The following is a 17,491-nucleotide window of genomic DNA, read 5'->3' on the forward strand; positions in this document are numbered from 1 at the left end:
GTATGAAGGAGATGATTTGATCAATTGAAGATCCTGCAGCTGTTGATGGAATTGGTTGCTAGTTGATAGATTTGGGGATCCTTCGGTGAGGAGGAGAAATTTAAACGAAACCTCACGAGTAGAATAGGATATGATCTCACGTTGTAGGCATTGATCTTAGTACAGGTAGTCGTACGCACGCTCTGATAGATCTGAGACAGGCGGCACAGTAATTTTGAAGCGCGTAGCTGGCTTGTACTAGAAAAGAGTCGCACAAACATGATCAGAAGACTCCCGAACCGAACCACTCGACTGATGGGCACAATACAAAACAAAACGGATACCTGAGAATATTTCGTCTTTTCTCGTCAATTGCAGATGGGTCTCGGAATTAACAATACTTCAGCCAGGTGTTAGTCGAGACCAAGGATCCGGGTCATCTAGTTGATTTTTCATATCAGTGACGTGATTACACGATGATATTTCTCAGCGAAACTGCTTAGGCGTTCAGTAAAAGGTCGTGTTAGGGACGTTTGTGGAAACGCCTGTTTTCGCGACCTCTTACTATATACTGAACGCCTAAGTGGGGTGCAAAGTCTCGAGACTTATGGTGAGGATACGGTTATCTGGTTGGTATTTTGTATCAGTTTGTCTTGTTACGCGATGGTGGTTTAATTGGGGAAAAATTCAGCAAAACTGATTAGGTTTTGATGCTAGCATTTGGGTCACAGACGATCACTCGCATGTATCGAGACTTTTCGTCTCGATTGATTATGTAATTTATTGGTAATCTTTTTTTTTCCTTTAACTCATTTAGTCCCGTGCGCGTGCCCACCACTGCCTTTGACAGAAGGTTCTCAATTCTATAGTCCTCTTCTAGTATTTAAATACTTTGTAAGTTGGGAATCCAAGATGACTGACAGTTTTGAACTAGATTCCGTCATTCTCTTGACAGCTATGTAATTATAAAACACATTAATATAAACCTACATGTACTTGTAGTTACATAGAATCCTCAGCTATGACTAGTGTGGTCGACAAGTCAGATCTAGTCGAGTTGTACGATTCGCTCAAGCAGCTCGTCCATTTAGGAGACCTGCTCTGCTCGACTCGTGAGATCACCTCTGCTCGATCGTGGCGAAACTCGGGCCCCCCAACAAATATGCTTAATACCCTAAATAGTACCTAATAAGGCAAAGTATTAAAATATTCTTTGTGAAAAATAGATTGTTGGTTCCAATTCCGGGCCAAACGGCCTTCAATCTGTGAACATGTGCTAAATCCTATATGACTAGCTATCCCTTGGACGGATGAGAGTTGTCAAATTCGCGACCACACTCTTTCAGCTATCACTAGCCTAATGTGGCAATTGTTCAAAACTCTTGATTGGCTCTGTTGTTGTTGCCAACCGTAAAAAGCAAGATAATTCCCTTACTAAGTGGTGCACGGCCCAGGTCGCGAATTTGACAACTTTCATCCGTCCAAGGGATAGTTCGAATGCTCGAGCAACTGGAGTCGATTTTTGTAACGTGCTCGGGAGAGCTCGAATCGTGGCCCCTGCCCGACCCTGCTCGAGTACAAAGCTCGAGCTGTGAGCTCGAGCCGACTCGACTCGTCGACTACACTATCTAAGACCAATCCTTATCACGCTCGAACAGAAATAAAAGAAGGTCTCGAGCAAGCTGAACTCATATACATTGGAGGGTTAGTATCGTGGGTTCGAGCCCTCTGGCGGACTCGAGTTAAACTCATGAGTCGGCGCGGCTCATCTCGTCAGGGGCACTACATGTATCTTTATATATTCATCCCACACATAACAACATCCGGTCCGCAATGTACATAACTACACCCCGGCCGGTATCCGGTTTGGCAGCTAGTTAATCTTCCATGGTGTGGGATCGATCCCGCTATGTAGTTAGTTCCTGAGTATCATTGACATACATATACTTAGGCCAGTAGCAGAACTTGGACGTTGTATGATGTATACCTTCGACTACCAGGGCACTGTACAATTTGCAAATTTGACCTCGAAAGCCTGATCGAGAAGGGCAGGTTGTAGCGCAAGCACCTCGTACCCCGCCTATAAGCTCAGAGCCTACCTCTAAGCCCCTTCGGCGCGGTACTCTCTCAGGCGTGGAAATACCTGTCATTAAACTATACCAACCTATATGTAATTAAAGCCAATACCGTTCTATTGTTCACTAACGATCGATTTTCCTAGCTAGCACCTCTCCCATAGTACCCTACGGCCCATCCCTTACCCTCCACGAGTTTATTAATGACTCTCCCTTCATAGACGACTCGCTCTCCATGACGTCTGCACTTGACTCACATCTTCACCGCTCCCCTCGATGAGCCTCAAAGATGGCAGCGAACAAAAAGTTTAAAACACTTGATACCCACCCACTCAGGGTGCAAACAATCCTGCATGTAATTAATTGATTATCAATCAATCAATCAGGGTGCAAACAATCAGCCACTCAGGGTTAGGGGAACTTTAACTAATTGAGATTATTCAACTTCCCATTTAGGATTAGCCTATCATTAGTACAGTCTTCCATTCTCCACTAGTTCGCTACAACCCCATATCCGCCCAAGTATTGACCTTCACCGATGAGACTTTGTTATTGAAATTTCCGACGATTTTCCTCATTTTCCAATGCCGTATTTATGAACCCTGTAGATATCTCCACTTCATATTTATTTGCCCTACGCTAGAATACTCGAAAGTCTCGCGCCAACTCTACCAAAACGCAGCAGAAAGAAAATACAGCAATCAACTCCAACACATCCCTTCCTAATACATCCCAATTTATCCCCCCCCCCCCCCCCCCCCCCCCTAAACCCCCATCTAAAAAGGCCATACAACCAACCGTACGGCAAGGAAAAAGATCTAATTAGATAATAACTCCGCATACTATCCCATCGAAAAATTACGCTCATCGCCACCCAAAATATCATAATCATCCAACACCCCGAACCAGCGGGATTGATCTCCATACTCCCATTCCCCTCCCTCCGTCATTTCAAATCCCTTCTCTACAACTTTGCCGCCGCAGCTAGTCTCCCCCTTGGGGCGGAGGCCTGCATCTTCTTCTTTGCGGCCTTCAATTCCTCGGGAGTCAGCTTTAGGCAGACGCGCAGCTCTTGCGATTTCGGCGGATGGAAGACCTGCAGTGTGCACAATGATTAGCGCCAAGCGCGCAGATTGAAGGGCACGCGAAAATACTCACCAGCCCGTGGAACTTGACCGTCTTCTTGTCCGCCGACGTGCTATACACCATGCGAAAGTTACCCGCGTCCTGGCTCGCGTCTTTCGACTTCTACTCCACGATATCAGCCCATGCACTACCTACATCCCATGCCACCGCTCTCTGTCCAACTTACCGGCGCCCACTTGCTCCCATCATGTAGGATCGGAAAATACTTCAACGAGAACCCCGGGCTCAGCACTATATCGGGCAACAGCGTCTTCCCCGCCGGATCGCGGTTCATAAAGTTGCCCGGATACTTCCTAAAGTTCCCCCTGCCGAGCCCGACCACCATCGCCATCGTCTTGCTGACCGCCGCGGCCGTGAAGAGGTGGTTGACCGGGTAGATGCTGTCCGGATGGAACTCTGCCGGCGAGCCGACGGCGCTCAGGCCGCACCACCAGCTGTCGTCCGAGCGCACGTTGTACTTGTCGTATGTGGCGGCGGGGGTGCCGGAGGAGCGCACTGCGGGGCGTTGGACGTTGAGCGCGGATCTGTAGTTGCGTCGTGTTAGTCCCCCGGTGGAGGCGGGGATGGTTGGGCTGGTTACTTGCCTTTTGAGGATGTGGTTTTCAGACCCGCCGTGGCCGGTGGAGGCCAAGGCCTGCGCGATAAGGAGGGCCACGGAGATCCAGAAATTTACACATAGGCAGGAGCATGGTTGAAACATGATCGATGTATGATAACTGTGATGTGTAGAGTCTTTGGGGTATAGTGATATTGTTTCTGTCTTTCAGGAACTGCCTGATCTGAGCGATGATGATGGAGTGCAAGTTCCCCAGATCGTTGTGGTCGGGGAGGGGCTGATGTATGTATATATATATATATATATACTAAGCCCCCACCACTCGCGTTCGTCGTGTGTTCACTACTCCGACTCACACACCGGCGGCGGTGCTGGCTGCAGCAGCAACTAGGCAACTGCCGAGACCGCTGTCGACGAGGACGACGACAACGACGACAGCGACAACACCTGCATGATGCCCTGCAGGCGGAATCCTCCCAGATCAGTCACAGAGCGTCGATGATGATTCTGATGATGATGATTCTGATGATGATGATTCTGATTCTGATTCTGATGATGATGATGATGATGATGATTCTGATGTCTTGGTGCACAGGGCAGACGGCACTGGCAGTGTGGACGGAGAGAGAGGGCGCATGAATACGATGATGGATGAGTCTGGAGGATGAACAGCGGGTGGAAGGGTGTGAAGTGTGGGAAGGGATTCGAGGGCAAGTGTGGTGTGTGCAAAAACACGGTTACTGCACACGAACAATCGATTCGTTCCCTCACACGTGCACACCCACCACGGGAGGGCACAGGACAAGATCTCTCTCTATTTCTTCATGCACCCCCCCGACTAGGGCTGTATATACACACACACCGTACCCTCCCTCCCTCCAAACACACTTTAATCAATCCCCGGGTGGCCCAAGCACTCGGTGAGGAGAGGAGAGGTGAGATGTCGCTTGTGGCGTAGGAACGCACCCCTGCGGGAATCTCCCGCGCGTAGAGTAGATGCACACCCACACCCACCAACACCCGTGGCTGCTGCACCCATGATTGGCCCCCCACCCGCGTCTACTACAAATGCACCCACCCGGTGAAGACGACGTCGCTTCGCGCGCATCGCATAAATAAGCTATAACAGACGTCCGTCGCTCCTTGCGCTGAGATAAGTCATGCAGCAGCTCAGAGACTTTGCTCCCCGTAGTATCGCCACATTTGGCAGTGGAGGATATAGAAGCTGCTCTATTCCTATTTGTGTTCTATTCGACAGGATAGAACAAAGATCTCTCTGTTCTATTCGATCACTGGTCCAGTTGTGGAGGGTGCAGGGATTGGATTCACAGAACCCACCCCCTCGAGGCGGGTAACTGGCTGTGATAGAAACCCATGTTCTATCCGTTGCAACCTCGAATAGAACCTAAATACATAGCGATAGAACAGCTTCTATCGCCTACGGGAAGTCCTCCAGTGTCAACACATCGGCGGAGGACTGTATATAGCGCTTTTGGATCAAGCAGTCTAGCACGGAGATTAAGCAGAAAGATAGGATGTACACACAACCCCATACCGACACAAATACCCCGCGCTCCTTCGCCTGTACATACGCATGCAAGTACTTGGGTGGTAGTAATCTTAAAGATTTTTTTGTTTCACCCTGTTTATACGCATCGCTAACGTGCCACGGTGTTGGTTTCATGATATCGGCGCCGCACGGGAACGGTTCTTGGCGACGACGCCAATCGCCTTTCCGAGTGCATGCTTATGGCGGCGGCCGCCCTACAATATCTTCCCCAATCTTTGCTGCACACATATATGTTACGCCTCTATCCTCTATCCCCGCGATATACTGATACAGCGCTACATCTAATCAGCTGAACGCCGCGCCGGCCGGGTATGCACCTGTCCATCCCGTCCGTATCGCCATATCTCTTCGCCGCTGCCGAGAGATCTGTGGAGAGGAAAGGTAAAAATATAGTATAGAGCCGTCGAGTTAATATGGTGCTTCCGGTGCTCTCAAAACGGTTTGTTCCTCTCCTCGCGCCTTCCAATTTATGGTGCCGACGATACGTGGTGTTTGTGCAAACATTCAGGACTCGAATCTTTTATTGGTATTCTGTTGTTGGCAATGTCTGTGCAATCTACGCAGGCTACGTAGCGGCAAAAATTATACCAGTGTTAATACGGTCCAAGACGTCTCGAGGACACCTCATCTCTGGAAAGCACGGTATGACTGAAACAACCGTCAAACGACGCAACAGCCGTATCAACTACCATACGTAATTTAGCACCCTTTCAGTCAGCCATCCATTCTGCGCTCCTAATAACGACGTACAGTATCATCCCAAGGCATAAGACATCGCGGATGAGTCATGGATTATCACTCGACATGGTCAACCACCCCCGGCTGCGTGAATATTTAATTCCCCACGTCCAACCTGGCCTAACTAGCTTTTCTGCTCCCGTCCTGTGCGGCCTAAAGTTCTTCCGGGTTCTGAATAAGGTGCGCTTAAGCTTGATATGACATTTCTTCGCATAGATATAATGAACATGATCACCGGCCAACACCGGGAGCAACCAACCGAATGGGGACCGGAAAACAGACTAGAAGGAGAATCATACCCCAGCCCTAGTAGGTTCTTTTGGTATTGGCGCGGCGGGATTGCAGAGCTGGGCGGTGGATTCAAAAACATCGTCTAAGCTAGAGGAATGATTCAGACCAGTGGTTCCCAGGCAAGTAGGTTACGCGAGCTAGTGAATCGACACACCCCCTTGATCGTCATGGCCATATATGGCTTGGTGGTCACGTCGGCATTACATGTGCCACATGCACCTACTGTTTGCTATCATGGATCTAGTTGCCTGCCTGAGCGTTGCCAAGACCTCACTTTGGTTATCGCTGCACAATCAGTCGAGTGATAGACTGTGACTGGGATTATCTGTACCCAATCATTCCCTACGGGTACAACGCAACGCATTGCTGCTTCTCGGTTTAGATGCGCCATCTAGAGCATATATATTTTACGTGCTTAGGGCCACAGTTGATTGGATAATTCAACAAAGATAAATCCCCCGAGTTCATCCAAAATAAAAAGTATATCGTGATGACGGTCTTTACTTTAGGTATATATACTCGGGCCATGCGCTAGAGCTCGAACACCTTGAGCCCTCTTTCCCAAAATCCAAGCCAGCTCGAGATCCGTGCCCAATACTACGCATGACGGATTCCCACGAACACCTATTAGAAAGGTACTTGTAGTTTGAGGTGGCTTGGCATCAGGGTTAGGTGTGTAACATGTCAAATCCACGTTGTGACGCAGGTGGCTGGAGAGGTAATGTATATGCGTGACAGGGGCAGGATACGTACAGCAACACCGGCCGCGAGCCTGCAGACTGAGTACTTTCCTCCTCTACCTTTTTCTGCCTCTTTGATCTTCTCCTGGTAATTATGATATCATTCACGGATTCGAGTCTCTCATTGTGACAGAGCCTGAGCCATAGTACATGCGTGGTACGCATGTAGGACTAAATCTTTACTGAAGACGTGCATGCACCCGGGTCGCTATAAAACCTGGAGTTGAATATTGAATATACGGTCCCGATAGGAAATAAAATCTGGATAAGAGCTAGTGATGGCCACGAAACAAGACGTCTCGAGCTCTTGTCTCGAGACTTGCCTACAAGACCTGGCAATACAGCGATTATGGAAGGACAGATATCTCGAGACGAGTCTGAAGTTGGTCTCGAGATATAATGCAAGACTTTGCCACTACTTATTTAGTCCCTACAGATCCAATATTGGGTGATCCATTCTCCAAAATCTTGAACATTATGGATCACGTGATTATACTTCTGTCTAAATTTAAATATTCTCTTAATTGAAGCCGTTTAGTGCTGTTGAATACGAGAGTATAATTATCTCGCGGTACTCTCGAGGCTCCCAAGACCTATCCCTCACCAACAGGATACGAGACGAAACAACTGTCGTTCTGGCCTCGTCTTGTCTCGTGGCCATCACTAATAAGAGCTCGCCCAAGCCTATTAAGATTCCGAGTGATGGACTATGATCCAAATTAGATCAAAACTCGGTGTCAAACTTGTTCCACTTCGTTTTTTTTTGCTCAAAGATTCTCTTGAATCCAAAGATTCACCATATGGCTGCAACCCCAATCAGTCCTACCTAAGCTGCCAGCTTTGCCCAACTTGAGTCTCGCGACTTTGCACAATACCTAACTCAAATCTTGGCAACCACGAAACAATTTTCGGGAGTTCACGTTGGGAGAAGACGAAACACTCTCACAAGTCGCCTTGTTTTGCGCTACGCCCGTCGCTAGATATATGTCAGGATAGAGGTGAGATCAACCGACATCCTCAACTCCTCTCTGTTCTCTAATATCTAGTGATATGGCCGGTAGATAGTTATCCAAGCGTTTAGGTGCGGTAACAGCAAGGTTTCTTGGTATTTTGGTCCAGCGGAGAGTGATGAGAGCGCGAAGGATAGCCTTGCCGCCTTTACCTTAACCGTCTCAGCGCCCAAAACACGTGAGTAATAAACTATGCGACTGTAGTGTTCGAGTACAAACTTGCATGATTCGCTACTAATCACAGAAAATACAATACTAGTAGTGCGTAGGAGTAGGTAGGATTGTGGGTGCATGGGCAGGTGACGGTTTGTGACCGCACCCATTAGTCTGAAGGCGAACCATTTGCCCCACCACACGACTGTGGTAGGGACTGGTTTCAGGGTCAGGGTGCTAGCACAAAGGGGCTGTCAAGGTTAGCGCTGTAGGGCTGTACCTTAACTCAGTAATTAATTGATATAGAATTTATTTACATTCACCCCGAATTTACAGTATTAAGTAATGCAGGGCTAAGAAGACGCGAAAGCGTCTGAATTTATTGAGACTATGTACTTAGGTTTGGTCATAGCTTCTGTTGAGCTCGATATATATACTAATATTGAATAAGACTGGGCTCGCTAATAGTAGGAGGTGCTGGGCTAACTATTGGTAAGCGGGGGCTTGCTACTGTTAGGTGCTACTGATAGGAGATGCTAGGATCGCGTCTGGTAGTAGGTGCTGGGTTCGCTATTGACTGGTAGAAGCTGGTGCTCGGATTTCCGCTGGTAGGAAGTGCTGGGCTCGCTGGTAACGGGTGTTGAACTTGCTGTTGTTTGGTGTTGAGCTTACTGATTCTAGCGGATGTTGAAGCTGCTTCGATCTGGTAGCGGGTGTTGAACTTATTGATGATATTATTTGGTGATGAGCCTGCTGCTGTTAGCGGGTGGAGAAGTATCATTTAGTGCTGAGTTTGTTGTGCTGGTGACAGGTGCTGAGCTTGCTGCTGGTAGCGGGTGCTGAGATTGTTGTGCTGGTGCTGAGCTTGCTGCTGGTAACGGGTGCTGAGGTTATTGATGGTAGCGTGGGTATTGAGCTTGCTGCTGGTAGCGGGTGTTGCTGGGACGTTGGTAGAAGGTGCTGGGCCTGGTGCTGGTAGATGGGCCCACTGCATGCTGGTATGATTTAAGGCACCAGTGCACACCTAAGCTTATATTATATGTATGTAGATAAATAATTCCTCACGTCACTTATTGTGAAGTCCGCTAAAAGGATGATCCCCTGGCGTACCGATCCTATGACCCATTTATATGACGTTTCAGGTTCATGAATATATATAATTTAGGGTCTGTGCTGCCGCTGCGCATGATATGTGCAGCCTTTTCAGGGACATTCAAAAGTTTCCATATATATATATATGACGTATCCTATGTATATGCATATGAGAAACCTGAGAAACCTGAGAAACCTGATTTCTTTCTACTGGAATTAGTTTTCTTGGCATTGATACGATTTACACCGTGCGGTCTCACCCCGCCTCGTTAAGCTTATATATACAAGATCGACTCCGTTACCAGTATTATACCAGTTCCAGGGTGCATACCACGATTTGGAATATCACCCTGCAGCTACCTACGTACATACGTCCCATACATGTATATATCCCGGCCGCCCGTCATGAGATCGAAACGCCTTAGCTAGGCGACACTGCAGGAAGATAAAAAAAAAAAAGAGGGGAATGCCATTAATGATATACGGGTGTCGATAGCTAGGAAACCGTCCGGCCGGCCGCGCAGCCAAAAACCGTCCGCAGAGCCAAATCCTTATTCCGAAGAACCACACAACCGATAAGCTCTAGATCTTCCTAAAGTAAAGATAACATTGGTGAGGACCTAGAATTAATTTTTCGTTCATTTATCCCATCAGTTAGATCTGAGGCCGTACAGTGCGGTGAGGCCTTGTTGCGTTGCCACCCAGGTTATGTACCTTTTGCTAGATCGACACCTACCTATATATATTCGAATATTCTTCTGTGGGTATCCCTTAGACGGATGACATGGTCAAATTCGCAGCTTGGTCCGTGCACGTACCTCATTGGGTAACTTTCTTTTCTTTTCAGAATAACAATAGCCAGAGAGCCAATCAAACCCAGTGATAATTACTAAACAGGGCTAATATCAACCCAAAGAGGCAAGCTGCGAATTTGACCGTGTCGTCCGTCTAAGGGATAGGTGTGGGACGTGCGCCCGGCGTGATCTGACCCTCGGCGTGTTTCATATGACTGGATCTGCATATCACCAAAATTAAGAAGAGCATCATGTAAGATTGGGTTGGTACCAGGTATTCTACATGTACCTACATGTAGGTGCATCCAAATGTCGAAAGGTTCCTACTCCAGATACATATCAGACCTAGCCGTGTTCTGAAACGCTATGAAATCACAAGTATATTCTCTTTTATATATATATAAACACCGTCGTAAATAAACGAAGGTTTGGGACCTATCATTTGAATGCCCAATTGTCTAAGACACACTTAATTCAATTACTCTCCCGAGGAAGAACTTTCGAGTCGAGTACATATATACCGACAATCGTTCTTGAATTCGAAGTCGAGATATATTATAACTGAGTTACAGCCAACTGCAAAAGTCTTGATTTTCCTTTTCGCCTTGCATCTACCTTTTTTCAGAAAAATCAAAAATTTACAAAAACCATATCCTGCCCGGCCTGAAGGTTAGGTCGAGCCAAATCTTTCGTGTTTAAAAGGTAATTGAAATAAAAATAGTCGATGAAAAGATTAGACCACTTCAAACCACAATATCTCCCATTTGGCACGTTGCCAGGAAATAATTTGAAATATTTCGTATAGTCTTGGCATTTAATGGGTCTTCAGGTGTTCTCGATTCTTCAATCAAAGCGCCCTTGCTGGATTAAACCAGTAGTTGGTGCGCATGCACGTGTGATAGTTGGGGTATCGAGATATATATGTGTGTGTGTGCGCGCGCACTGATATTGCGAACCAATAACAGCGTAAATGGCATATGGGTGACCTATTCTTGAAATAATCCGAGCTGGCTTATAAATAGCTTACTCTATTCTGGCCAACCACAATAGACATGAGTCTTCTATATTTCCTTTTCAAACAATCACTGCAATTGGATCGATTCAAGCCATTGCGTTTCAACACCGTACTCCCATTTAATTTTACTAGTGGATGTGATCAAACGCCCATATAATTTATATTGTAGTACGTAGAGTCTGGAGAAACGGCGCGCTAGACTCAAAAAAAACACCCCCCTCTTTCTCGAATTTCCTCTGGGCGTTCTTAGGGCTCATATCATGCCTATTATATCTGGTGAGCCGAAGGCCACGCATATAAACCCAGGCGCATTCTCCACTGTACGCACGTACTAGTGTCAAGACAACTTATCTATCTACACTCGATCACACATCAACCTGACGAAGAGGCAAGATATCACCGCGCCGCATCTTGAGTTCTCTTGATGCGGTCGCTTGTTTGATATTATATACACCCAACAGCCAATACCGATCGCGTCGTATAGAATATAAAGATAGATCGCCCAGATATTATATTCTTGGTTTACGTACCCCATCGTGCCATATACACCATACCCCGGCTTGAGCCGCATCCTCGCACGATACAGGAAGGAAGGAAAAGAAATGACTTCCTCTCATATACGAGAATCTACAATTCCTAGAAAAAGAATTAGGAGAGGGAAAGGATCCGGAGGGGAAAGAGTTAGAAAAGAGGCCGGAACCATTGAGTACAAGTGTTTGTACAAATGTGGCTTCCGCACTAGTAATTCGGAAAAATCTCTCCGGTAAGTATATATACCTCAATATCAGTCGATATTCCCCTCTCCGGCGCAATAGACATTTAAATACTTTCTAACGGACAATATAAAGTAATCATATGAAACGTGTTCATATAAAGCATCTGCAGTGTGAGAACTGCGGCCAACGATTCGGCGGAAGTTGGGAATTCAACCGCCATATGAATCCAGTGACAAAACCAAGGAGCTGTGTAATGAAACCTTTCATAAGGCTGCCACAGTACGTGATAAGTCACGGGGAAAGGATAACCCGCTGCTACAACTTGGGCGACCTTTCGCAGGCGATGTTTTCCGGCCCTGAAAATTTAAAGTTGTATGACGATAAAGACGGCACTGATAGTACGTAGTAAATATGACATAAAGCCTTTGATTTTGATGAGAGCTGCGGGTGGTTGATTAATTTGGTCTGGGCTAAGTATAAGAGGACTCGCAGATTTGCCCAAGGGAAACAATATTTTGATGAACGAATCAATCGATGAACCTGACCAAACGTGGAATCGAGATGGGAGGAATTCCATGGTAGACGAAACCGAGCCTGTAGTGGATTTATGGTACTGGATTTATGGCAATGGCTAGTGGAGGGTGGTGCATTGGAGGACGGTGCATGGCCGGTAGGACAGCTGGTATATATACGTAGTATATACTACGGTACTACTTATCGTGTTGGTGGTAATCGTGAGTCAGAGGTCGCCTCGGTGACGTTGGTGATTTTCCAGAGTACATGTAGCTAGGTACTAGTAGACACGACCAGGTATCCCTTGGACGAATGAGACATTGGAAAATCTCTCTCATGCATATATATCATGTGATCTCTATATTTTGGTGAGAAAACGTCCGGGTAAATAACTTGCTGCGTTTGCTAGTCTTTATATTACGCTGGTATGCCATATATTTCGCAGCATGCTGCCTTAAGTTCAGTCAATCATTTCCTTTATGGAACACGCTAATGCATGAGAGAGATTTTCCAATGTCTCCTTCGTCCAAGGGATAGCTATCCGTTAGACGGATGACACGGTCAAATTCGCAGCTTGCCTCTTTGAGTTAATTAATGCCCTGAACGAAGTGAAGGGTATGGGGGGGGTAAAGCTTAAGCTTATATCGCTCTCTGATTGGCTACTCCATGTGGACCAACAACCCTAATCCAAAATAACATATCAATTTTCCAAATATTATAATCAGATCATCAGTAATATGATGTTGCGTAGCTGCCCTCCTTGCGAGCAAGGAGGCACTTACTAGAAACCAATTCGGGACCTTCGTTCAGGGCATACGACTACCACCGGGCCCCATAAGATAGGGTCAGAGTCTGGGGGCGTCGTGCCGAGTATTAGCCCTGTTTAGCACTTATCACTGAATTTGATTGGCTCTCTGGCTATTGTTATTCGGAAAAGAAAAGAAAGTTACCCAATGAGGTGCGTGCACGGACCAAGCTGCGAATTTGACCGTGTCATCCGTCTAAGGGACAAGAAGTTATAAAATTATGTGAACGGTTATAATTATAAATAAGTCTAGATCCTATCCCTTAAACAGTCTCTAGGCGTTGATCTTATCACGATTACCCTAAAGGTTTGAGTAACTCGTTGCAATTCGGCCTGACGGTTTAAGGGATACAATATCTAATCATGAGCTGGGTGCTGGTCTCGGAATTCGAATATTGAGATTGCGCATGCGCGTGCGTAGATATTCTGAATTAGGTATTCAAGTCTGACAGACCATATCTATCACGCATAGCAATCAACGACTGACCAATGCATCAGTAAAACTGGCCATGGACCGATCGCGACTAGATCAGCAAATAATTAAAGCTTCCCTATATAAAGTCTAATCAGAAGGCTAGGGAGGAAAGAATAAGGCTGCATGTAGCTATGATATCTACTACGTCATCCTCAATGGCTAATACTAGTCAAGTGTCAATGTTCTTAAAGATATTAATTGCAATTGTGGTGTCGCTTTAATTAATGTTGTTTATTTGAAGTGTGCGCGTGGGGGTGCGCGTGGAGGGGATTGGATGATTTCAATCACATGCGAATTAGAAAACAATCTATGGAGAATCTGGGGAATCAACACATGTCTAAACTATATAGTCTTCCTCATCGTCACCAGGAACGTTTTCTATTGGTTGCGTACTATAGCTATTTCTAATATTGGTTGCATATCATTACGCAAGTAGACAAAGAACTACTCCCGAGATGGAAGGGAGCTGGCATTAAAAGGCGTGTAGCTATTGCAATTGATGGATATATATCAAGGTCGAACTTCCCTGATAGCATTTTATCATGAACTACATGTACATACTAAAGCTTCTCATTGAATGACTTAGAGTGCATACTGAAGCTAATAAATCGCAGATTACCTATACGGAGGGATGGAGATGAGGTTTAGTGCGTGCGCGTGCCTGTACGTTTGGATGACCCAATAATCCAGAATGGCAGTAATAATATAAGAATTACTATCGCAATACCGCCCGCACCTTCATTTCCTCACTACATTTGGGCGGCCGGAGGTCGCACTCCGCTTGTACATCATAGGTCACTTGCATGTTAACGTTGAGGCTTGAGTACATACATGACATTAAGACATACATAGCATTTAAGACATATATGATATTAAGACATCATACATGACATTAAGACATACATGGCATTAAGACAAACATGACATTAAGACATACGACATTAAGACATACATGACATTAAGACATACATGACATTAAGGCCACCCTCTAGAGTAGAGTAGTTAACCTATCCCTTGGGCTGGTGAGACATGCAGATTCCCCGACTTCCTCACTGGGGAACTATATGCGGTGACTAAGTGACTTTGCCTCTGTAAAAATGATCATTTCCTCAACGGCGAAGTCACTCTGCCACACCCTAACCAGGAAGTCGGGGAATCTGCATGTCTCACCAGTCCAAGGGATAGATAGCAACCCGTCAATTAGTAAATACGCTCTAATACGTCATGTATATTGCAATGAGTCTTTCGGTCTTTATTCTACATGTGCAACATGGATAACTGTGATCGTACCACCGACTCAATGGGCTATAATTGACTCTTCTGATGTCTCACAAATTGAAATTTCGATCTGATACCGGGCGAGGTGTTGTGATCAGGGTCGAGCTAATATTAATAGACTTCCTAAGCCATTTACCTACGTCGTCTCTAGGGTATGGCCCAAGATCGAGAATCGATGCCCCATATGGTTTCAATACCAACATCCAGTAAAACCTTTTTATTCTAGCCTATCAACTATTTTAGCGTCGCTTTTTGGACACATAGACCAGTCCGCCCATCGCGAGCGTTGGCCACTATTTTGCCCGCTACCCTGAGGATGCAACAGCGGACGCTCGCTGAGGGGCAGCTCTCGCTGATGGGCGGGCTAGTCTATCATTGACAATTTTTAGGCGATTTTGTACTGACATTGATGACGATGGGTGTAAGGTGGTGGAGATCTGTGGGTAAAATCCAATCAGATTTGTTTTTTCTTATTTAGACAGCATTTTCCGACAGACGAAGGGGTAAATCTTTAATGCATTATTTCCTATTATTTCCTATTATTTATATTCAAAAGCTTAAAACCCGGGTAATTTTCAACTACAGACTTCACTCTCGGGCCCAGCTAGCCCTAGATTAAAAACATATGAATATGCGGCCGGAGGCCGCTCCTCACTAGTATATATATACATATGTATCTACCCCTTGAGGAATCTGAATCAGCAAATGGAACAGTCATGTATACAGGACTACGGACATAGCCCCACCAACCACTGCCAAAACCTGCCTCGACTACCTATACCTTAGAACTACTACTTGTACAGTGAGTGGTTACATCTACTGGTAAGTTATTTTCTCTCGACAGTTACGCTCTACATATTACTGATGATAAAAGTATGAACAGGACGCCTTGGTGTTTCAAATAAGTCTACCTCACGGGGAGCATCACCTTGTTTCAAGAACTGTGGCGCATATAGCAGCACTGTTACTATGGACTCGATCGCGACTCAAAAGAGTTCCATCACAGCGAGTACTCCCCTTCTATCTACCGAGCCGATCGCCTCCCAGACCTTGATATCCTCTGTCCCGGACCAGCCCAGCTCCGCGGCTTCCACTAGTAGTAGTACCTTATTGCCGCAGATCGGGGGGTCGGCCGCGGGGGGGTCAGCGTCAGGAGAATTAGGGGCAGGCACTATCGCCGGAATCGCACTTGGGACAATTGCGATACTTGTCCTTGTATCTATACTTATCGTCTTGATTCGACGAGGAAAGACAGACACAGGCCAAGCTGCAGCTCAACCAGCTCATCATAGTTACATAGCTAATACAGGATACAAACCGTATGGACATGCATGGTGTGGTGGGAAAATGTAATAATCCTAGATGGCTGGCCGCAGGGGTTTCGATCCGCCGCCAATTGAACTAGATAATGATCCGGGAATAAGGCAGGAACTGCCCTGATGTTGAATGAAAGGGTTTGAATATGTGTTTGGAGGCTGTGTTTAGAGGCTGTGTGGTTAATTCAGCGGACGATAAGCAGAGCTAGAGCTTAGACTTGTCTCGTTTTGCGGATGGGCTGAATTGAATATATATGGGACCAGCTTGGGAAAAGCTTATGATTGTCTTTTGTTCTGGTTGATATACTGCAACATGTGTTTAAAAATCAAGATATGTGTAAGGATGATGTGGAGAGAAAAGATATTGTGCTGTTCAATTCATGATTGCTACCGCGTGTTGATGATCATGAGATTTCTATATCCTTGGAGCGTTAGGGCAAGCGGTCATCATTCTGCCGTGTCGCTGCGAACTTAGCCCGCTGCCAAACCTTTCGAACTTCCTCTCCGCCGATCCAGATATCCCTTAAAGCGTCAGGCCGAATTGTAATTAGAGGCACCTAACGCAAAGTGGAAATCGTGATATGGTAAACACAAGAATTATATGTATATCTGTGTTGCAACGTATAATTCATCACACACAAACCCGTGATGGTTTCTGTCGTTGCTACTCCTCTAGGCGTGCCCTACATCACGATTTCCACTTTGCGTTAGGTGCCTCTAATTACAATTCAGCCTGACGCTTTAAGGGACAGGCTTTCACTTGACCCTGTTCTGAACTTTGCCTGCTATGAGCTTTGACTGTTGTAACCTCTGTATTTTCTCTTGAGTTCACTTTAAGCTACCCTTTTATATTTATCCCAAAGTCCTTAAGTTCCTATTGGTCTGTTTGTGATCCTGGTCCTGAGGTGAATGACGGTAACCAAGTAAGTAACCACCGAGCCCGCTTTCGCGCATGATGATAACCTAACCAACCCTGACAACTAAACTTTAGTATTAGCCGTTTTTCATAAACCTGATCGCTACATGTAACCTTAACAAACCCTAGCTAATTACTGCATAGTCAGGAAGAGATTCAAGAAAGGGGATGTAACTTGGATTTTCTTGATGCAAGGGATGGAATTTAAAACTCGATATCGGAACTCTTGGAAGCAACGAATTAGTATGGCCTATAATTCTCGGCGCCAGTGTTGTCAACTACAAGACAAGTTCATGCTTCGCGTATTCGACCT

At 46.0% G+C, this 17,491-nt stretch overlaps 3 protein-coding genes across 3 annotated transcripts; all 3 read right to left on the reverse strand.

The window, feature by feature from the left end:
* Positions 1-3,018: 3,018 nt before the first annotated feature.
* On the reverse strand, positions 3,019-3,900 carry H6S33_012694 (uncharacterized protein; the record flags this gene model as incomplete). The annotated part of the gene is made up of 4 exons (XM_044844073.1): positions 3,019-3,150; positions 3,213-3,302; positions 3,367-3,724; positions 3,785-3,900. 4 exons carry the CDS (start codon positions 3,898-3,900, stop codon positions 3,019-3,021), a joined length of 696 nt encoding a protein of 231 aa, XP_044695343.1.
* A 4,878-nt stretch (positions 3,901-8,778) lies between these two features.
* On the reverse strand, positions 8,779-9,039 carry H6S33_012695 (uncharacterized protein; the record flags this gene model as incomplete). Its single annotated transcript, XM_044844074.1, has 1 exon — positions 8,779-9,039. One exon carries the CDS (start codon positions 9,037-9,039, stop codon positions 8,779-8,781), a length of 261 nt encoding a protein of 86 aa, XP_044695344.1.
* On the reverse strand, positions 9,040-9,252 carry H6S33_012696 (uncharacterized protein; the record flags this gene model as incomplete). The annotated part of the gene is made up of 1 exon (XM_044844075.1): positions 9,040-9,252. The coding sequence occupies one exon, from the start codon at positions 9,250-9,252 to the stop codon at positions 9,040-9,042; it is 213 nt and encodes a 70-aa protein (XP_044695345.1).
* Positions 9,253-17,491: the final 8,239 nt, after the last annotated feature.

Source organism: Morchella sextelata (genome assembly GCF_020137385.1).
Source record: "Morchella sextelata strain SCLS chromosome Unknown scls_8, whole genome shotgun sequence".
Lineage (NCBI taxonomy): Eukaryota > Fungi > Ascomycota > Pezizomycetes > Pezizales > Morchellaceae > Morchella > Morchella sextelata.